The sequence below is a fragment of the Ixodes scapularis genome, unplaced genomic scaffold (assembly GCF_016920785.2).
Source record: "Ixodes scapularis isolate PalLabHiFi unplaced genomic scaffold, ASM1692078v2 PGA_scaffold13__105_contigs__length_92229423, whole genome shotgun sequence".
Taxonomy (NCBI): Eukaryota; Metazoa; Arthropoda; class Arachnida; order Ixodida; family Ixodidae; genus Ixodes; species Ixodes scapularis.
The window spans coordinates 26,756,950-26,780,171 of NW_024609839.1; the positions used below are offsets into that span (position 1 = coordinate 26,756,950).

The 23,222-nt window shown below is 46.5% G+C and overlaps 1 protein-coding gene across 1 annotated transcript in view; it reads right to left on the bottom strand.

Annotated features, from left to right (window-relative positions):
* Positions 1 to 6,521: 6,521 nt before the first annotated feature.
* The window catches only part of LOC8031921, a 102,205-nt gene continuing 85,504 nt past the window's right edge, over positions 6,522 to 23,222 (bottom strand). Inside the window, exons 7-8 of the mRNA XM_042289598.1 lie at positions 6,661 to 6,864; positions 6,522 to 6,538 (exon numbers count right to left, since the gene is read on the bottom strand). Of these exons, the coding sequence (XP_042145532.1) occupies positions 6,522 to 6,538; positions 6,661 to 6,864 (221 nt within the window). The remainder of the gene's footprint in view (positions 6,539 to 6,660; positions 6,865 to 23,222) is intronic.

Below are 23,222 nucleotides of genomic sequence, written 5' to 3' on the forward strand. Positions count from 1 at the left end.
CGCGGATTTTAATATCCTTTTAAGCATCTCGCTAATGGATCTTCGGAAACGGACAGCTGTTACGCCGTCTGCTTCCCCTCCCCCGGTGTCTCCTCCGTCGTCGTGCTGTTTTCTTTGCTGCCGTTTCCGACCCCTTTCGCCAAACGTGAGGGGTAAATGTGTGTAAAGTAATAAAGAGAAAAAGAAAGATACACACATAGACACACACAAGGGGTCTCTGTTTTTAGCATTCTCGCAAAATTTATTCTTCGCTCGAATGTCTGTGCCTTCGAACTGACTTTCGCTGCGGTAGACGTCCCTTCAAGGGAAAATGTGGCACCCATATTTCCCTATGGGGAGGAGAATAGTGTTTTTGTTTAGTTTTCTTTTCAACATTAATAGCTTGGGCTCACAATTTCGTACTTAGTGGTCGTTTTGCTCGATCTTATTAATTTGTTAATGCAACTTTCGCAGTGTTGTTTCAGGGATGATCCCCCGGAGGGAAGTTAGCTGCGGCACCGAGAAGATTCGGACAATGGTTTAGGTAGCAGAGTTTGTCATAAATGCCCATCGCTTAGTCTGAAAGCCACTCGATTCACGTTTGAGCTCGATGAACTAGTCGACTAAGGATGCAAATATCTGTTTAGAATGGACCAACTAAGACGAATATTGGCACAGTTATTCAGTAAAGTTAAGCTTTTAGTTTGCTAACTATCATGCGCCGACGTCCGTCGAGATCCACAATGTTGCAGGTTGGACTTTTTTTTAGGCGATATTCATTTGCAATTATCTCCAAACATCGCGCGCTGAGTCCCACAGGCCCCCCCCCCCCCTTCTTTCCCCCAAACATATACCACGTGACATTTCAAGAAGCGAGTGCGAGGGAGCGAGAAAGAAAGAGAGAAAAATAGAGAGAGAAAGAGAGGGCGGAGCAATTGCTCGCTTGTTCTCATCCGCTCGCCGGCGTTTCTCCAGTCGCCTCCGCTGTTTGCAACAACCGGTTTTGTACAGGCTATTCCCGGCATTCCTTTCGGCTCTGCACGTTTTGCAACAAGTCTCTTGTCTATTCTTTGGTGTGGTGCATTTCAGTACCTAGTCTGCGTTGTTCGCCATGAGCTTGCAGTTGTTTCGACTGCGGAAGTGGCATCTTTTACGCACATTCAAATTTGGTTCTTGCATTTGTGGCGCGGTTTTGTACTTTTGTCTGCACCTGCAGTTGCTCCCATGAGTGTCCACAGCGTGGTTAGAAACCTCAAACAAGTAGAAGCAGCCTTAGTTGACGAGGAGAACGTCGCAGCGGAGGGGCTCGACTATAGTTACAAAAGGTCACGCCATACCACTTGAACTTCAACTGCACCAGTCCCAGCTCCAGACACACCTAACTCGTGCAGTCTTCGCAAGATAACCAAAAGTTGAAGCGTGTGGCCAACTTCACGAGTTAGCTATACGCGTACAGACGTTCTAAAATATTCATTTTTTTGCACGTACTGACGTTCTAAAACATTCATTTTCCCCCCAAAACAATTAGTGACTGGAACGTGCAGCCCGAATCACTGGTAGAGCTTCCTGACGTTCAATCCTTTTTTGATGAAATCATGTTATTGTAGTCGGTTTGGACGGTTTATTTTCTTCTGCCTGTGCATGCTGTTGACCGTGTTCTCATAATATTGTAGTATATATCGGCCTGTTTCTCCGGTGTTGATTTGTTATTCTTTATCGTTTGTTGCACTATATGTCCACTTTTGTATAATTATTTCCGTCCCCTCTACTTCAATGTCCACCAGGCGATATAAGCGCCAAATAATCAAATAAATGATACTCCGTTCACCCTTAAGCTGAGGCTACGGTGGGAGCTACGTGCCCACTGGACCAATCAGCCACCTCCCACTTACCACCTGAACATGAACCTCAACCACCTGACGACGTGGCGAAAGAGAGACGTATGACTGATCCAATGAGGACGTAGCTTCCACTGTAGTCTCAGCTTAGAGTTGAACCGAGATACGGAGCGCAAGTAAAGGAGAGGAGAAGGAGCGGCGCGGTGAGAGGGAGTGATCACGTGTAGGATGAAGCTCCACCTATGCAGTTTCTTCTCGGTCCAGAGCAGCAACATCTTGGCCGTTCGTTCCTTGTTCGTTGAAACGCGTCTAATAAATTATAGTAGAAAAAAAGTATCCCTTGAGGTATATATTTTTCTATTTCTTGAAGTCCACGGCCTCGTTTGAGCCACAAGAAAGACTGAACGACCCGACTCTCTGGTATACAGGTGACAGAACGGTTTGTGAATACTCCATTAGCGTTTCCTGTGTGAAGTGCAAGCTCGGCGATCCAAAGGTGTGGGCTCAAATTACGAGATCGTCAAGGTACGGTCGTAGACATCGGGAGAACGCGCCCGTTCCTACAAAATGGAGCCATCAGAACCAACGGTTCTCCTCCCATGCATCCGCTGCAAGGAGTTCCTGCGTACAGTCGGCCTTTGCGTGTTTATCTTCTGTCCACGTAAATTATTTTTTTTTCTCGGAAACCTTGACTATTGGGTTATCCTTCCGAGTTAAGAGTTGGAAAAGGCACATTAACCACAAGTTGCATAGAGATGGATGCTCAGACCCATCTCCTGTACCTGTTAAGGCTCCCCTTTTAGACTCCACGTGCAGAATAAAGTCGAAAAAATTAAAATTTTAGAGTACGTTTAACTGTTACTCTTGATGACAAGTCTGTTTCGATGCGTAATGGAGCACGTCACCTCTTTAATTTGTTATTATCTGCGCACTTAAAGTAAAGTTACTAACGTTCGCTCAACTAAGGATCTAAAGCTTGACAAACGATATCCCGCTTGTGACTCGCAAACTACGAGCATTTCTTGTGACAAATCATCGGATTGAATCTAAGAACTGACACCCAGATTCGGAGAGGAGCTAACCTGAAATAAAAAAAAAACTGCTCGCAATACAAAATGAGCCAGCAGTGAATAGAAAAGTGAGCAAAGGGTAAACTTTCACTACTCCACCGTCACTGTTCCCCCTAGGTCTGAACTTGCGGAGTGGACTTTCATTCGCCTTTCGATTTAGGGAAGAAAAAAAAAAAGAGTAATAGCGCCAGCGAGGCAGTTAGGCGAATAAAAGTGGGCACAAAAGAAACAATCCGGTACAGAACCGCTCCTTTTCTTGTTCCGCTTTTCATTCCATTTATATCGTACCTTCTTTCTACACCCAACACGTCTGTATGTCTGGTTTATAAATGACAGTTTGATGAGCGGCTTTCTAGGGAGATGCTCGGGCTGCTAGCCGACCCCTAGGAATCTGGAGAGGGGGGGGGGAGTGAAAAAGAGGGAACGGACCTGAAATTGGAAGCACGGAGGAATAGCGAAAGTATCCTTTACTTTCCCCTCCACACAATTCTTCCCTCTTTTCGCTCCTGTTTTCCGCAAATCCCGAAGGCATCCTTTTAATCCCCTTTTCTCTGGGTCACATGTCTGCCGCCAGGCCGCTACAGTTTTCTCTGCGCACTTGGATAACCGGTAGCTCCCACTTCTCTCCTTCACGCATTTTCCGCTGCGTGGCGCCGCCTCCTGTTCAGTTGTGAGCTGCTTGTAGAGAGACTAGGAGATGGCGCGAAAAGGAACGTCTCGCCGAACTAGGTGGGTGAGCCAAATCACGAGTGTTTTGAGAGGTAACAGACGTGGAACACTGTTCTAGCAAACAGCCCTAGTAAAAGCCATGATTAAAATAGCGCAAACTTGACAAGGACAACAAAGAAGGCACACGTACCACAGGACAGGCGCTTACTTCCAACTAAGTTTATTTCATCATCCAACCAAGCAATATATACCATCGCCAGCAAACATAAAAACACAAAAACAAAAAAGATGTTGTGTTTTTATATCACTGGCGATGGTATATATTCCTTGGTTGGATGATAAAATAAACTTAGTTGGAAGTAAGCGCCAGTCCTGTTGTACGTGTGCCTTTGTTGTCCTTGTCAAGTTTGCGCTATTTTAAACATGTCTAGTAAAAACCAACTAGCTCAAAGAAAAGTCGTGTTACTAGTAAAAGCACTTGTATATTTCCCTGCTATGGGATCCTGTAAAAATGTTATGTGGTCTTATTGGATACAGGATCATGTATAGGTATACAGGGCCCATACCTGCATATGGGATCTTGTATATAGATATTCAGACCTGCAAATGACATCCCCACCTGCTTATGACATCATGAGTAAGGCTGTATGAGCACACCGAACGTATTTGACAGCGACATCTGTGATGGGCTTCTTCCACCAGTGGAAATGATGCCCCTTGTTTATGTTACAGTAGTTGCTGGTGTTGTTGTAGTTGGCCATGTAGGGCCGCCGTCGTCGATGTTGCTCAATCATTAAAAAAAGTCCGGCGCCCGTGGGAATCGAACCCGGGTCCGCTGGGTGCGAAGCGGAGGCGTTACTGGCTACTCCACAGCGTTAATAACCCGCTCTATACTTAATTTGTTTTTTTTTTTTATTTTTGTTTTTTTTTGTGTCGGATCTCAACTGAAAACAAGTGAATTGAAGAATTATATGCATAAATGTGAAAATATACTTGAGCGACTTTGTAGAGACCAGGTTTTTTTCGAATTTCTATATGCACATCTATACAAAATACTTTCCTGTAAAACGTCCTGTGGAAAAAAAAAAGAAGATAAGGCTCCAATTTACGCTGTAAAGATGGTTGAACAGCGAAGCTGCGGTATAAGCTCCAACGATCGCCCACTGCACTATAAACTTCTTTTTTTTTTCTATGGCAAACGTCACCGGGTAGTGCTTCAGTCTTCTACGTGCCATGAAACTTCCGTTTTATAAAACTGAATGAACAAAGGCCACCTTAACGCCGATGCTTGAAATGTCGAAGAAACGTTTAACCACCAATTTTCCAGGTGAACGCCAAAAGAACGAACAATTGCGAAATCTGTTAAAATGTTTCAAGTATTCTTGCAGACCAACTTGCCTCCTCCAAGATGTAATAGAGTACTGCCGAAGGCCGTCGTTAAATCTTCAACTTCGTTGTCCGTGTAGCATTTATGCTTTCTAGCACTGTACTTGCAAAGAAGGTGCGACCAGAAGTCGCTTCGGAAGCAAGCGGCAGCTCATGTTTCTAAACAGCAAGAAGGTCTATACCAAATGATTGACGAAAGAAAAGTAAATGCACTTTACAAAAACTTTTTTTATATATATGAAAGACTTCGTACGCTGCCCTTGCCGCGGCAGCTTACGCAAAACTAATCTTTACCGAGAAACGCATGCGGGGAATGCTACCTGCTTCGCATTATTAGCGGGGCTAGTAACGTCACTCCACACTTCGTACTCTGCCGTTGCCGCGGCAGCTTATGCAACCGCAACCTTTACCGCGAAACGTATGCGGGGGTGCGACGCGCTTATTATCGTTCGCGTGCTCTTTATAATCTATCACGTTGTTTTGACACTTGTTTTGCGGTTTTCTTGTTGAAACAAGTGTCAAAACCACATGATAAACGATAAGGCGTGTGCGAACGGTGATAAGGCGCGTGCGTGAGTTTTCTGTCGACGGACACGAGAAAATCTCACCTGCGAGTCACATGCAGCATCGCTATAAAAATATATATATATATTTTTTTAGCAAAACGTTTTGTATAAACGATTACTGGAAACGCCTTCCAGCGTGACACCCACAACAATGTATACAGAAAATGCCTTCCTGTAGGCCTTCCTACAAACAAGCACACAGGAAATGCCTTCATGTAAGCCTTGCTGTATGAGTTTATAAGGGATTTTTCAATGCGAGGTTTCGCTTTTTAAAATGTGAGCCTAATGAAGAACCCAGCTTAATACAGTATCCAGTTTAGCAGATCGTTCAGCTTGACACAGAATCTATATTGATGGGGCATTCCGCTTGTTACTGTGTCGGCTTAATGCAGCATCTATCCTGATGCAGCATACAGCTTGACACAGCACCTAGCTTGAACGACATTATTATAAACAGTGCAAAAGGGCGGAACAAGTGTAGAAAGAGCGCAGGTGACATACGCTAACTGACAACTAAATGTTTATTGAAATTCCACGTTTACTGGAAATTCCAACGTTTGGCTTTATGCCGATTTTACTCTGCGGTATGACCCCACACAGATAAGTGATTAGATGAACGCGTGTAGATGCGAAACACTGTGCGAGCGTGGGATTTTTAAGAAACATTTTGTTGTCAGTCAGCGTCTGTCCTGTGTGCTCCCTCTACTTTCGTCCCGTCATTTTGCAATGTTTTTAATAATGTCGTTCCACAATTAACTAGCCCAGCAATCCAACCTTTTAGACATAGCTTGAAGCAACATCCAGCTTGATACTGCATCTAACTTCATACTGCATTCAGCTAGGTGCACCATCGACCTTGACACAGCACCTAGCTTGATAAAGCATCCAGCTTAACACAGCACCCAGCTTGATTAAGAATTCAGCTTGATGCAGAATTCAGCCTGATGCAGCATTCAGCCTAATGCAGCATAGAGTCAGCTTGATAATGCGTTTAGCTCAGTACTGCATCCGGCTTAATGCAGCGTAGCGCCTATAAAGACCGCCAGTTTATTAACCATTTTTTCGGATGAACCATTAGCCGTTCAGTAATCCCTTTTTATGCTAAACACCACTGTTATGAATTGTTTATTCGTTTGGATAGGGGTCACGTACCTGGACGTTGTAGAGGCTGCTGTTGCGATTGCTGCTGCTGCTGCGATTGTTGAGCTGGCGGCGATCTGTGTTCGGGCGGCGGGAGTGTGGCCGTGGTTCGCAGCACCTCTTCGTACTGAGACCGTTTCTTCTGCTCGAGTTCCAGCTGGTCCTGGATACGGCGCCGACAGCGGCGTTCTTTCTTGAGCCTCTTTTGGTAGAGCACTGCGAACGGAAAGGCAGAAAATATAAATATAGAAACCATGCCACAATTTTCTGGCCCGCACTAAATGAAACTTAGTTTAAGGGCATGGTTCTATCTGATCTCTGCCGCTTTTCTACTTCTGACGCGCTAACGGCTTGAAACGAACGACATGCAAAAATTCCAGCACCATAAGCGGAACGCATCAGCGACTGTTCTCTTTGGCTTGCACTCGTGCATTCAAAGGGCTGCCGAATCGGTAACAAATGACGCCACAGGAGCTGGCTTGTTTTATTGTTGGCAACTGGCGATTGGTCGTGTTAAGTTCTGGAAAAACATATCAGCGAACGGGAGCGTCGCTGACGTCGCAGATTCCCAACAGCGAGCCAGGAGGAAGCCAATCAAATCGTGGAGAGCGTGCGCAGTTTAGACGCTTACAGATGTTCCACGCTTGCGACGTTTCCTGAAAGCTTTCATTGCAAACGCGACCCACAAACCACGCGACCTCGATAGAGCAGTTGCAAATACCCTGCAATCGAGGCACGTTATGTTCCAACATTTGAAGCTTTCGTGGACTGCCAAGCTAGACAGCGACCAGGAAGATCGGGACAGTGGTCTTCCGCCTTCACTTCTATCCAGGCACGTAGCCAGGATTTGGTTTGGGGGGGGGGGGGGGGGGGGGGGGCTGCCCATGACAAAATGCTGTATGAGGGGGAGGGGGGAGAGGAGGCCCCAGCAAAACGGAAGATTTCGAAGGAAGACCGAGCCCCACGAGTCCCATAACCCCCCCCCCCCCCTCCCCCTGGCTACGCGCCGGCTTCTATCACTAGGGAATTGTAGTAGACCGTTCCCGCAGCCCGCTAAGCACCCAGATAGCGCTCCGTAATCCGCCACAAGACCTTGAACTATGCAGACAAGCAGCTGCGACGTTTTCTTCGGGGATACCATAGCGGAAGAGAAAAACGATCTACTACAACTCCCTACTGTGTCGCGGCAAAGATAGCGGAGACAACAGAAAACGACTGATCACTTTTGAGGGCGCGCTGAAGACAGCAGTCGAAGAAGCCTTCCAGGCACCACACCGTTAGCCTTCTCAGCTCGTAACCAGAGCCGTTTATACAGAGAGAGTTTGACCAATGGGAGGAGCTTGTTGCCCGCTAGAACTAGCGGACTGCGCGATAACACAAAATGGCGTTACTTCTTTGTCTTGTTTATTCCTGAGAAATCGCATAGAGTTCCTATGAATCAGAGCCACAAAATGGCGGACGGAAGTAGTGCTCCCCGGTTGTGAGACTCCGCTGCTGTGGTTGCCAGGCTGTTACAACCTTCTTAAGAAGGTTAAACACTCTCAGTATAAACGGCTCTGCTCGTAACCATGGCAAGTGCGGACGTGTGCCGACGTGAGTTCGCGGAGTAGATCTTCATCGGAATCACGCGCCTCGGTGAGCAATGATTTGATCGCGTCCTATATGTCTCTGACATTTTTTAGATCGTGGCGATATCCGCCATCGCACTCACTCGCAATTCAATCCACGACCATACGAAAGCCAGAATCTACCGCGTGGTCCCGAACCCGGGAAAAACCCCTCAAGCGACCGGATAAATCGGCTTGGTAGCGTATCACGCTACCATTCACCACAGAGGTGCCTAAAGGTGGTGCAAGTATCGCATCAAAATTTCAAGAAACAAACTTACCAAAATAAAAACAAAAATGGTTACTGGTTTTGTCTATCTAGGTCCCCCGTCGCCTAACCACGTGGCCTCTGACTGGCGCAACAACCGGCAGGTGGCGACAGAGGCGGCTACGGCAGCTCAGCAGCCGCCCGGTCACACCTAATGCAGACATTTTCTAATCATAAACGACGCACGCTTTTCGGTGCCATAATGGTCAGCGCGTGATTTCTTTTTCGTTCCCAGTAAAACGCATTAAATGGACATAAAACAAATTAAACCGATGCTTCATCGAGTAATTTGAGCTACATGGAGTCTGCTTTTGGCGCGACTGGGCGCCTGCTGAGCTGTCGTGAGCCGCCGGGACCGCAGCCGCCATCTGTCGGTTGTTCCGCCACTCAGAGGGCGCGCGGCTAGCAGACGTGCACTGTAGGTTGCAAAAAAACTGTTATATTTTTTTCTTCTTTTTTGTAGAGGTAAGTTTGTTATTTGAAAATTTGATGCGATGCTTCTACCACCTTCCGGCACCTCTGGAAAATTGTAGCGCGATACATTACCGGGCCGATTTCTGCAGTCAGTTTAAAGTTTTACCCAGGTTCGGGACACCATCGCATTTTCTCATCTTTGCCAATCACGAAGAAACACAAAGGAAAGAAGAAAAAGAAACGCATCAGGAGGGTTTTATTTGAAAAACAACTTGAATATGCTCACGTTTCAAAGACTCCAGAGACCAACCAGACGACCAACCGAACACCGCATCGACTAAGACAGCATAGACAGCATTTTCCCGCTGACTCATCAGCCCCATCTAACGAACCGTCCCACGCGACACCTTCAATAACCAAAATCCAGCTTCAAACCCCAAGCACCAAGGAGCCATCGAACCAGAGCGTCCCTCAAGTCACCTCAGGATGGCGGCTCAAAACGAGTCATTATATCGAAAATTAAACACAAAAACAAGGGGGAAAAAACGAGACAACGTTAAAACGGTGTTCCGCCCCATCCAATCCAACGAGGATCTCGCGTTCGTGGAGTACGCCAAGCCTGCTTCTCTTCCTCTTCCGACTCCCCCCCTGAAAACCGCCAAAGAGTGGCCTCGAACGTCTTCACGTGCGAGAAGTGTCGATAATAATAAGGTCCCGACAAAGTCGGGGCAAAAGCACCGCAGGGATCGCCGCCGCTGCCTTCATTAGGGGACGCCGAGGGCCGCGCTCGAAGGAGGCACGTCGTTATATCGGCCTCGGCTGACGTCCACCTCTGCAGTGTTTCATCGCCTTTATCGCTCTCCATCCTCCGACCGCTGTCTTGTAATGATGGGGCTTCTCCGCAAGGCCCTCGTGTCTTGCGAGGAAGCGCTCGGTCAAGCTCGACGCTGCTCGTTACGAGATAAAACGTGCATAGGGGACCTCCCAGGAACCGGTTAAGGCCCGGTTATATTTTCAATGATTTACGTCTTTTTTATATATTTCTATATTTTTGTAGGAGCTAGTTAGTTCAATAAATGTGTAAATTATTGCGTTCGTTCTAATCGCGTGGTTGTCAGCGACCCCTTCGGAACTTCCCGTTGCCTTTAAGTTTCCTTTCTTTCTCATCTATACTTTTACTCTCTTTTTTCTCTCTTTCCTCTTTTACGTGGTTTTGTTACCACATTTCACAGGTTGTTCAGGCTTGTGACGCATAAGATTTAGAAGATTCTATTAAATGTACATTCAGAAAAGGAGTTAATAACTCCATATCGATTTTGAATTTTTCTCGGACTCTATCTTAACTCGTGAAGGCTTCATAACCTGGACCACTGCTATGTATGACAGGCACATGAATGAGCCATTGAATAGATCTATAGTCAGCGACAGGTCAAGAACGGAGTGGTGGCTCCTTTCATCCCTTTCCACTTCAGCGGAGCGAACGGTGCAGAGGAGGCCGCCTCCTCTCCACCGTTCGCACCACTAAAGTGGAAAGAGGTGGGAAAATCTTCCACTTTGTTCTTGACCTGTCACCGACTATAGTGCTTAACAACCTGCGAGAGCGTAGGTTTAAAAGGGGCCGAGAAGTCGGACAAGCCATTTTAAAGCTGGAGTAGTCAGTCGCTCGCCTATGCAAGCGAGGCGAGCTGGTCGAAACCGAACGCTTCGATAGTCGAAACTTTCTCGGAAGGAGACAGGGCACCTTGTCTTTCTGTCCCGTATTTTCTTCTACCGAAGTGCCGTAATTTCGCGCGTGAGACAAAATGTGAGCCATTGTCGGGACTGCGAATGCTCGGGAGACTTAAACAAAACTGCACTGTAATAAGCAAGAACTTGCAACGCTAACGCGAAAAATTATTGACGCTCAGAACATTATGAAGGTGGACAGAAAAGGCGTTAGCATCCCGTCTGTAACCTTACCCGAGAAAGATTTGTTTTACCTAGCAACAAAGAAAAATAACGAAGTGTGGGAGATGTGCAAACTGCGTAGAAGACGATGACCGAATGCAACACTGAGTTGCTAGCGCTGAATGCGTGGTCCACCCCTTTTTGCCATGGCGCGTGTTTCAGTGTGAATTGTCCTTGCGCGCTATAAATTATATATATTTTCTTTGCCGCGACTCGCCTCCAAAATCTCAATTCAGCCCCACAAGCTACCAGAAGGAGCAAATGCATCGCAAGGCTTTACGACACGGCGAATCCAACCCTATCCGATTTAAATACGTATACAACCCTACCAAAAAAAGAAAAGAGCAAAAATAAAACAACAGCAAGAATGATCTTAAGAACGTCACGGTTACCACTCAGGGTCGCTCACACTCCGAATCCTTCTCGGCAAGGACCCAAAAGAAGGACCCGCCAAACCCACTCTATCATTTCCCCCATCCCGCATCACACACACACACACAACCCTCACTCGTGCTCGCGGACCAAAGGAATCGTTTCGTTCGTCGTTCGGTACAGAGACAGCAAGAAAAGAAGAAACGGACGAGTGTCCCTAAACAGTCCTCGATCCGTAACAGAAGGATGAAAAGGCTCTCCGTAGCGACCGACCGACCCGACCGACCGCCCGACTTCGAGCGAACCTCCGAAACGAAACCAGTATAGAAAGAATACGCCGTATTAACATACGAGGGCTCTAGGAGAAAGAATCCTACCCTCCGTTTGCACCCCCTAGCTGACAGTGCGGGGGGGAACTACGGGTTTCGATGGACCAATCAGCCGCCTCCCTGTCGTCGCCTGAACCCGGTTTCTGCACGTGAGTATATGGAACGGGAGCGCGACCGCGTGGCGAAAGATAGACGTATGACTGCTCCAAAGAAAACGTAGCGTCCACCTGATTGTCAGAGTAGAGTCGCGACTTCCACAAACGGGGCGGACGTGTAGCGCGACGCAATGGGAGAGAAAAGGCAGCGCTGCATCCTCTTCGAGCGGCGCGGCGACTTCCTCCTTCTTCCCGAAACCTCGCGACGGAAGAAGGGACGCGCGTTTCCAATACGTCCCCATTGAAAGACCTCGCGCCTCTGCTCCATCAACGTCAGCCACTTGGCCGCCGGCGACTTGTCGGGCCCATCTGTTCGGCCCTTTTTTGCGCCCCGACGCCGGCTGCTGCTGCTACCGCGCGCATCAAGACGGCCCGCTCGGAGACGGTGTGAATTCGCTACTATACTATGTGCCCGTGTCTCCAAAAGTGCCAACGGAGTGCTGCGTCGCTCCACTTCTTTGTCGCCTCTCTGTCCTCTGTTTCTTTTCCCGCAGTTTTCAGTGTTGGTGTTGTTGTTGTTGTTGGGGGTCGAGAGGGAGAAGGTCGGTCAAGTGGCACTCCGGTTGTCCGAAAGGAGACTGCGAAGTTTCGGATCGGTTTGAAGGAGTGGAAATGGAGGACTTCTTTCTGCCCGTCACATACATCGGGGGCCCCACACTCCGGATTCAGTCTCTTTTGATTTTTTTCTTTTTTCTCCTTGTCTGCTTTTCAGCAGTACCTGAAGCCATGGTCTCGATGTTGCTTTTATTAGCGTCAAGGTTGTTTACGAAGCACTACCCATACTCTCCATCTTCTTTGTTAAGCAATTACCGTAAAATTAGCCTTCACGCATTCAGACTATCGCCGACCTTCCTAAACGGGGAATATCGTGCTGTTCTCCCAGGCGTTGGGATTGAAAAGTAGTACGTGTCTTAACTTGAAGGTCGCGCATACTTGTGTGCGTCCCGCAAATGACTTCTCTGGTCGTTAGGAGACTATACTTTGCGGAATGCAGACATGAGTGTTTTAAGAAAGGTTCTCTTTGGCAAGGCGGCATTTTGTAGTTGAAACAGAATATCACTCATGACGGCGGAAAGATTGAAATTATAGTGAAAAAAGGGACAAAGGTTGAACAAAATCAAGCACGCAGTTGGAGATATAGTGGTAAAGTGATATATTTAGTTCGATTCAGGAGAGACGCGGCACCACAGGAAGGCAAGTCGCCTATATTATGAAGGCCTGCGATGGCGCGTCTAGCGATGATAAGATTGTATTGTACGAATGATTAAAAATAAAAATGGTCATGATGGTTTAAATGGAGCTTGTGAACGAGGACGAGGGGTTGATGTTGCGCTTGAAAAGATAAATGCGTATGAAGTAGATAAATGCATATAGAGCGAAACGGCCAAAACGTTTGTCTCTATACAGTTTAAAATAAGCAGATGTGTGAACCGTAATGAAGGAAATGGAACGACTGTTACTAAGCTGCCGAAAGACAATCTTTGGCAAAGCAAGGATTCCAACTCCGGGACTCCCAATTGCCGGTCGGACATCGGAGATCGAATCTCGGCGCTACCAAAATTTTTGACCTTAGGCGGCTTCGTAACAATTATGTAATTTGATCAATACGCTTCATACATTCGCATGTTTTCGTTTATTTCGTCTTTGGAGAACACGCAAAAAAAAAAAATAGGAAAATGCCACGCCTTGTATAGACAGCATACAACTCGTATGAAACACCAGAACGTTATTTGATTATTTGAGCACAACTATATGAACCAACAGTCCCACCATCTTTTACAGACTGCGACTGCGCAAAATCGACAGTGGGTCGAGTTTGAGAAAGCGGGGGGGGAGGGGGGGGGGGGCGAAGTGGGAGGGGGTGAATCACAATCTAGAAACTCCTTTTTCTCTCATGCACGCATACACGAAGCGCAGAGAACCCAGAATTAGACGAGACTCTCCAAGAAGCAAAAACGAAGCAGAACGCGCACAAAAAATAGCAAATACACCCGGGCTCCGAACAATGCGGAACGTGCGACGAGCCACGCCGATCTCCTCGCAATTCAGATTAAAAAGAGCGCGGCCAGAGAGCTCCGAGTCGGAATCGGAACGCGACGGTGGTGGTTACTGACTTTGACTGATCGGCCCATATCGCACCGCTCCCCCCTTTCCCCCCTCCAATGACGTCATCACGCTTTAGGCCCGGAAAAGCTTGATCCGTCGCGAGAGACCAATGACGGATCGATGCTGACTCGCCCTTTCTACTTTCCCGACTCTCTACCCAGTCGACATCTCGCAGGAAAAAAAAAAAGAAATTAAAAAGCAACAGCAAAAAAACAAAAAAGATTGGTGCACTGTGCGGATCGGCTCCCAAACATTGTGCGCACCGACGATCCGCACACTTTCTTCTTCCAGAATGGAACTTGGTGTGCTCGCAAAACGAAAACTGGATGTGCAAGTTCGAGGACATAGCGAAGAGAGGGAAAAGTAATAATAATGATGGTAAAAAAAAACGCTGGGGCCTGACTGATATGATTAACTCGTATTATGAATTTCAAAGGGACTGAGTCTGATTAGAGGGAACCCTGTTTTATTATGGGGTTTGATGGAACACCTTCCAGGCCTGTCTCCCTGAATGCTTCGGGGAGCGAACTGGGCCGATCCGTCTCTTTCGGGGCCGCTGTGCGCAAAGTTGCCTTCTTTTGCGCGACGCTTCGTTATTCTTATTGTGATTACGCTGAGCTCTCTCTCTCTCTCTTTCTGTGTGCGTGTGTGCGTTAGCTGGCTTTTCCGACTGAGCTTTCTTTGCTTAATGCGAAGGCTCGTTTCGCGACGGTTGTCCCCATGGGAAAGCGCCGACTTGGCGTCGGCGACGCCTTTTTAAAGTTTCAACGAACTCCTCGGGCTTGGAGTCTTTCTCCGAGCGGTTAAGAAACACTTCTAAGCTTTGTGACGTTACCCGTCCCTTTTTCTTTTTTGTTTTCATATATAGGTGCATATACCGGCTGTTCCATTTTAATTCGAGCAGATTTATTACAAACAATCCGTAAAAGATGCACTAATACGGATTGTGCATTTGGGTTATACGGCCAGGCGGACATTATGTGGATGGCTAATCTTTGTGATAAGTCGGCTAATTAATTGAAATTGATTAATCCGCTTTTTAACTGGTGGAAATAGACGTATGCTCTCAACTCCAAACTTACTGAGCGTCATCAAAAACCACTAAATCAACTCTTTTTATAACGACTTGAAGCTCGTGGGAAACTCGAAGAGCACCAAATTTACCACTCGTGCTGCAGATACAAGGCTAGCAGTGGCAAAACGCGGATGATTAGAGTATCATCAGCGTTTTAGATTATGATCCGCGGTGTATAGAAACACTAAAAGAGCTAAAATACACTTAAAGAGACACCAGAGAAAACCTCAGGGTCACGACACTCAATAGCTGTCTGCTTGCTTTAATTCCCGGTAGTTACTTCTCTGGAGCTTTGTCTGATCTAGCATGAAACGGTTTTCTCTGGTTCAGAAATGTTTTTACAGCCCACCGCGACCAAGCAGAACAATATCGCCTTAGCGTGCTGACGCCGTGTTTAGAGCTCGGGAAGTCGCATTTTCCGATTGTCACGATCGCCACTAGCACCATGCTCCGCATTAAACAACAAAATGGCGGAGCGCAAGAAAAACGAGGAATAAAATGCCGATAATACTCAGCGACTCTATAGGGTGTTTTCACGTGACGTTAATCCGCCATTTTATTGTTAGAGTGAGGCAGTGGAAACAATGTTTTCTGCATCAGAAAGAAGAAAAAAAAACGCGGTGAAACTTCCAAGCTTCATTGAACTTGTAATTTGAGTGTGTCGTGCAAATTTTCGGAATATTCACTTTCAGCACGCGCCAGACAGTTCATAACAAAAAAAAAAAAAAAAATGGTGGACGAAATTACGTTAGTGAGAACACCCTATACTTCTGAGACTTCGTGTTGCGTTGTCCTTCTTCCCCCCAGTCTCGGGGTTTTGTCTAAAATGTTAGACCTTTACCAGCTTCTCTGCGCCCTAGCTTTTTGTTCGTTTACCGTACACTCGTTTTCACCTCGATAGCAGTAGTAAAATAGTCCGCTTACTCGCGGAGCAACACTAAATTACCGTCTATTTGGAGGATTAAGATACATGTAGGTGCATTTTAGACTAGGTGTACGTTAGCTTATCAAAGGTACACGCTTTAAACGCCAAAAGCATCGCATCTTCGTTCGACAACCAAATTTCGTCGGAACTATTTCGCGCGGTGTATGAAAGAGCTTTTTTTTTTTTATTTAGGTGACAAGGAGTATAGTCGCATCTATAGGGAGTATTCACTGGACGCCATATTTGTGGGTACTGTTTAGAGCGCATGCTCAGAACGAGCTTACACCGATAAGCTGCTAAGACCAGCAATCTTGATGGTACGGAATGCACGTTGCAAAAGAACTGTGGAAGCTCGCCATCAGCACGCGCTCAGCATTCGCGCACACAGCTATGGCCGCCAGTGAATACTCCCTATACTTCGTTCCAGATGCAGCAAACGCCACGAGGTAATGGGACCGATCAAGCAGCCTCAAAAGCACGAGTTACTAGGCCTTTTTGTTTATGATTGGTGCAGCGATAATAGAACACGTACATATGTACACATGTAAAGAAACATGACGAACACCACGATGGTACGCTTTTGACGCTCTCTGAGTCAAGATATTTACAAATCTAGATGGCGCCGCCGCCCTGGCTCGACAAAAAGACGCTTTGAAGTTCAATGCAATTCGATATGCCTTTTTTTCCATTTCGCCGACACCTCCTCTGTATGAACCCGTTGCTCTCGGGCATTAGACGCAAGCTCGTCCGCAGGACGCGACCATGTTATGCTAGCAGGACCATCCAGGCAACACTGTAACGTTCGATTTTGCAAGTGCCACGTTCTAATGCAAGCATCTGTCTGCATCTGTAAATGCTCAAAACCAAAACGTATGCAGCTCGCGGTTTCAGCGTCCTATTAAACATTCCTTCGAGCTTTATTATTTTATTGCTTTCTTTTATAGCTTTCGCTAGCCCTTATCCTTCACTTTACCTGATAGCAAAGCCGAAGCTACTTGCAAAGCATGCTCCCCTGAACGAGGCTCGCGCTGCACGAGCGCACGTGATTGACAGGAACACTAAAAGCTCGGAGCTCGCTCTTGTAGCCTCTGCTACGCTGGCACTTAGAATATTAAAAAAAAACTAGTGGGGAAGCGTAATGACGCACGTTCGAAAGTGGAGCCAAATATTCCATTTTGCTCGCCTGGAGCGCTGCTCAAAACTTGAGAGTAGAGTGCCTTCATACACACGCGCGCTTTAGCTTGAGTGGTGACATCTCAGCCATTTTTCCGCCCAATCGTTTCTTTATGCATTTTGAAGCGCGCGCAATCCGGCGTCACTCCGCTCCAGCGTGTAGCTTTGGCTAATGCATAGACGCCATTTTACCGCCCAAGTCACGCACCGTGTGTGCAAAAGCGTCACGCGCTGGCACATTCAGGGCAACAATGGATGTCTTCACCCTGAGACAGACAGACATGTAGGCGCAATACTTGAGAGCTACGGGCCTATAGACCTTTCGAGAAAATCCCAGGAGATCCTCGCAGCGAAAGTAGTTATGGGGTTGTCCAGGTGTACGCTCGTGCCGAATCGAACGCTTTGTTTAATCTGGAAGCCCCACTATTCATTCTCTCGTATCATTAAAAGCTAAGAATCAAAAAAAAGAAAAAGCTGTGGTGAAATTAGAATAATACCCACTCCGTTTTAGTTTCTTTCTGCCTTTGCTGCTTTCTGAAATTACAAAATGTGAAACACGCGGCAACTTCGTCCTCGATTCACGGATAACCTCACGTGTCGTACATCGGAACGCCACAATGCGTCAAGCAGAGGGTTGGGACGCAACATATTTCTGGAAAGGTATATTCAACTTCCTCTTGGTGTTCTCTTTTTACGGTGTGTTGGCCCCATTATGCTGGAAGATAAGTTTGAGTGGGAATTCACAAGGGAAGGCATTGATCGGCGCTTGAAGTGGCATTGATCGGCGCTCGAAGTGGACGTGCACTCGGAGGCAATAGGCAACGGGACCGTTCGAAAGAGTCGCTGTGGCCGGCCTTCCACGACTGGCCGAATGCTGACTACGACGTCAACAAAGCATTTCTACCTCATGATGTAGAAAACCCGAGACTGTGGTAAAAGCAGGGAAACTTGGTCGAAGAACAAAGACAGGAGAAAAAAACGTCTCAACTCATTGAGACGTTCTTCTCTCCTGTCTTTCTTCTTCGACCAAGTTTCCCTGCTTTCACCACAGTCTCGGGTTTTCTACATCATGGTCAACATCCACCAGCTCGCCTGCGCACTCACTGTTTTTTTTTTTTTTCATTTCTCACCAACGGATATAAAAGTAATGTACGAACTTCAATTTCGAGAGTGTTGGCAGCGCTTGTTCCAAAGCACAATGATTTCAAGCTTCCACCATGCTCATTACAAACACCATCCAACGTGTTGTTCGCATCGCCGCCAATAGTGGGATTCGTTGTCCCAGAGAGTTACCCTTTCTGCTCTGTATCATATTCTCGGCGTTTGCTCATATGGTGCGTTTTTGTTTGTTTTCAAAAGCTTTTAACACTGGCATTCGAGGCTGTGGGTATTGCACCGCTGGGCTAAGCATTTATAAACGTACTTTGCCGTGTTGCCGTGTTAGTAAGGGCGAGGCATTATACTTCACTGGCTAAATTCCTCACTTAACACGTGAACTGGTGCAGCCATATTCCAATGGCAGGCCAACCTGACTGTGCAAAATATTTGCTTTTGCATTTAAAAAAGAAATCCTGTAACCGATGCTTATACTTATTCTAACGTCAGCTCAAATTGCCCATTTGGCCGTACCTAGATTTTAGGGGGGGGGGGGGGGGGGGCGGGGGGTTCCTTTTTTTTTTTGGGGGGGGGGGGGTGGATTTTTAAGCCCCTCCGTAGTCTAACAATCTATTGTAATGCAGCTACGTTTCGCCGTTTGGAATTTCGTCGAAGTGCAGATAAGGGTTTACATTCAAATTTTCTGATAGGCGCCCGACGTGGTCCTGGAGATAACGTCCGAAGAAAACGACGAATAACCTGCTGCGATTGGCTGGCAAACTTTGGCAGCCAAGTGCAAGGGATTGTACTCTACGAACCACTTGTGACCGCCGTCACAAGCACCTCCCCCCGGGTCAGAATCAGGCCGCCGTTCTATGAGGGACACGATTCCCATCGTCAGACGCACTTAAACTCAGTTTCTTATTTCCTGTAAGTAAGCAAAGTCTATTCAGTTTTACCTTACTTTGTTCGCTTCACTCTGCGCAGTATCATTTTATTGCAATCGGGGAATGATTTTCCTCTCTGAGATATAACAAAGGAACCGCTTATTTGAAGCGAAAACATTTACGAAACGTGGCGTTATTTCTCAGACCCAAGACACCACTGAGTCTAAAGAATGCGTAGAACCTCGTTGGACATAATAAAAGGAATGAAAACGCACACACACAAAAACAAACTGACGACAAGCGTAAGAGTCCCGCAGGAAATTGAAGGGCCGACACGCCGGAAAAACGTACAATTTGAAGCGTAACGGCACTCCCAGTGGAGGGGTGCGGGGAGTATAGTGGATGGCCTCGCGGAGACAGACTGCTTCCATAGAATGGCTCTCGAACATTCCGGGGATGTCTGCCGCGAGAGCGGCAAGATTGCGAGCCAAGTTTCTGCGAGACTGCCTCGCGTACTTGTTTTTCCGTTGGAGACGGGAAGAGATGTCCGTCAGAAACGGCGCAAATTGAGGCCGCGCCCATACTGCTCATTCGTCATACAGAAGACAGTGTGCAGATACTGTGGGGCGTGTTTGTTCCTTGTACGGCGGTCACATTGGCCATACAAACACTGTCCGCAGACATCTTCGAAGCATGTACGAGGCAAGCATGCTCTGAACAGACATGAGGCGAGTCCGCAGATAATTATGTCATCCTGTCTGCGCAGAAAGTGCGTCTGTTTTGTATAATGTAGGAGTAGCCTGGCTGCGGCTTAAAAATCCAGCGCCTTTGCAAACTCGATGTTTATTTTTTTTTTTGCACTTGTCTTTAGAGTACATTTTTTTAGGTACTATGAGCATGTACTGAGCATGACTGTTGCGTCTGCGTTTGGTGTTAACTCGGATCCAGTCACAAACTTTGTGATTGAAGCGGGGACCTAAATATGGCGAGCGGTAATGTCGCTTAACTTTACGGGTTAATTTGGAAAAGAGATAGCCTTTTTTTTTTATGGGAAGTGAGGCCGTCTAGAATCGTCCAAAAACCACACGGGAGTTTTTTTTTTTTTAATTAATCTTTTACGTTTGAGTTTTATATTAATGAAAATGGACTCGTTTGTGATAGATATGGAAACGTAACAAACCAGTTAAGCTGCTATATAAACTCAAAGTCAAGTAGAAAATGAGGAAGCTAAATATTCGAACCACGTACTAAAAAAAAAAAAAAAAGCGCTTTCAGTTTTAACGTTGAAACGAGGTATCTGACCTTCTTTCACACTTAGCGATGCTTTGACGGAGTTTGAGATCCGATCTACCGGGTGATTCAAGGAGACGGCAGGCTCTTTAAACAGACCGGAAAATTCGGTTTCCTAACCTACCGCGCTACGACTTTGTGCAGCGTTGCCCACATATGGTGCATTTTTTTTTTGTAAAATTTGCAAAGAGCGAACTTACCTGAGGAAAAAGTGAAGAAAGGAAAAGGCTTAGCTCCTATGGAAACGCAGCGACGCCACCGGTCTTCAAACAACACGGCGCCGTTTCGCATGGGACACAAGAGATGGCGCAACGAAAGCCGCCAACAAACGAGCATGCGGCGCCGAGAGCAGGCCTTTTTAGCAGACAATCTTTTCGACTAAAAAGCGGAGCGCGTTCCGCGGGCGGCGACAATGGCAGAAACAAAAACAGGCGCGGTAACAACAAGGAACTGCAGTTCCTTGTCTGCTAAATACGCCGGCTCTCGGCGTCGTCTGCTCGTTCGTTGGCGGCAGTTGGCGTCGCGACCACTTGCGCCATCTCTTGTCTCTCGTACGAAACGGCGCCGTGTTGTTTGCAGACCGGTGGCGTCGCTGCGTTTCCATAGGAGCTAAAACTTTTTCTTTCTTTACTTTTTCCTCAGGTAAGTTCGCTCTTTGCCAATTTTACAAAAAAAAGAAAATGCACCATTTGTGGGCAACGCTGCACAAAGTCGTAGCGCGATAGGTTCAGAAACCGAATTTTCCGGTCGATTTAAAGAGCCTGCCGTCTCCTTGAATCACCCGGTATATAGATGCTTTAAGGTGAGATACTTCCCATCCTTGTGGTATTCTTGAACGGAGCTAACAACAATCTTAACATTACAAAGGGCGCCATTTTTATATAACTTTATGAAAATAGACAAAAAGTAAAATCTGGCAAACAACTCCAGGCACTCCAACGTTCCTGACGTATCTCATAACAAGAAGTATGTCGCGTGTTATAAAAAAAGAAACGAAAAAAAAACACGTTTTTTTAGTAAAACGCAACCGGAAAAGTAAAAAAAATTAAAAATAAAGAGACCAAGAACGTACAACGTACAAGCCATATTCCAGATACACGAACAGCGAGCCATGTGCGGATCATCACCCAACTTATCCCCCGAAGCACAGCTGGCCTCAAAACAAACGAAAGCGTCACGAAAGCGGCGCGAACTATCAGCATCGGGGTGCGAAAAGTGCACACAGAACCAACAACCGACGCCGAGGCTAGGACTCGGAGAGGGCAATAATCCACCGGCGCCTTCTTAGAAAAAAAGAAAACCGCGAATTTATTTCGGGCTGCACAGCCGCAGCATTCGCACGAGGAGGTCGCACCTCCGCTTCAGCAGCCGCCATGTTGGGTTACTTCCGACCTCGCCTGTCAAACTTGACGTCAACATCAATCTGACGGGCAGCAGGAATGCTTGGCTTTTGCGGTTGAAAGAGGTGCGCAGGCATTTGTCACGACTCATCACGCTACGGAAAGCGAGACGTTATTCGACACGGCGTCGCACTGTCTTGAGAGCAGACGCTATACTTTGGCAGCAGCAGATAGCTGCTGCCGAAGTAGCGTCTGCTCTCAAGAGAACCCAAGAGAACCCAAAAGAACAAGGTACATACCTTACAGGTAATGTTTTACTGCTGCTTTGTGCATATTTAGGAGTCGTCTCTTGGCAAAATTATTTCAGGGAGTCTTAGAAATCCCATCCACAATTTAACGACTCTTTCAACTTTCTAAACGTCGTATGGAAAATATTCAATAGAATTTCTATAGACTTTCTTTCAATCTGAGTCAATAATGTACAGATGTTTGATATCCTTATTAACCACATTTCATTTAAATTATGTGCAAAAAAAGAAGCAACGTACGTGTAATCATATTATCGTCCATGGTCCTCGTAGAAGGGATTGCGTTTTAAATATAGGATATGTTTTGCGGTAGAGCAGTCAACACAACTAAGTTACCAGTTTCTTTTTACAAAAGTGCCACAAGATCGAGACAAAGTAAGGGATGCAAAACAAGCGTTTGTGTTGTCTCTTACTTTCTGTCTCTATCTCGAGGAAAGTAAGAGACACAACACAAACACTTGTTTTGCATCCCTTACTTTCTTTCCTTGTCTTGTGGCGCTTCTGTCAAAAGGAACAATGAATCAACTATGCCCATCCCTCAATACTTTGTTACTAGTGTCACGAGTGGTCTGTGGGGTGTGTATTTGCGATCATTAGAGGAAAAAAATGTGCATGCCTTTGCGATGTCTACGTATGTGCACGCAGCAAGTGGCCAGCTCATGTTTCCATGTCTATATCGTGATAAACCTAAAATTACTGTTCATAATTCTTTTATCGCGAAAAAAACAGGCTTATTGTCGCTAGAAAAGGGTTAAGGGCGATTCACGCAGTCGCGTTGAGTCCGATCGAGTGGGAGGGTTGCTATGACAACAGCTGCGTCGGTTCAAACAAAACGGCGTCAAAACCGGTTTCGTTGGAGCCGACGTCGCTGTTTCCATAGCAACCCTCCCACTCGGTCAGACTCAACGACACTGTGGGAATCGCCCTGTAGAAACGTTTTTTGAAATCTGTATCTGTTTTCTATACATTTTTTATGGAATTTCGATCCAAACCTTTATGCACTAAGTTGTATAGCAAGTCTACAAAAAAACTAGAAAAAAAAAAAAAACGCGCCGAAACGATATAGACCGTGGATAGAAAGTATATACTTTTTTTAGAATATATATAGCACAATTTTCTATAAACAATCCGTAGGAAGTAGATACATAATGTTGTAAGGGGCCAGCAATATAGGCCATTCGGGTCAGCCAATGGGACTGCGGATGTCCGCGTATATGCCCCCCCCCCTCCCCCTATCCGAAGCGGCCAGAATGCTTGCCACCTAGGCCTCTACATCATTAACT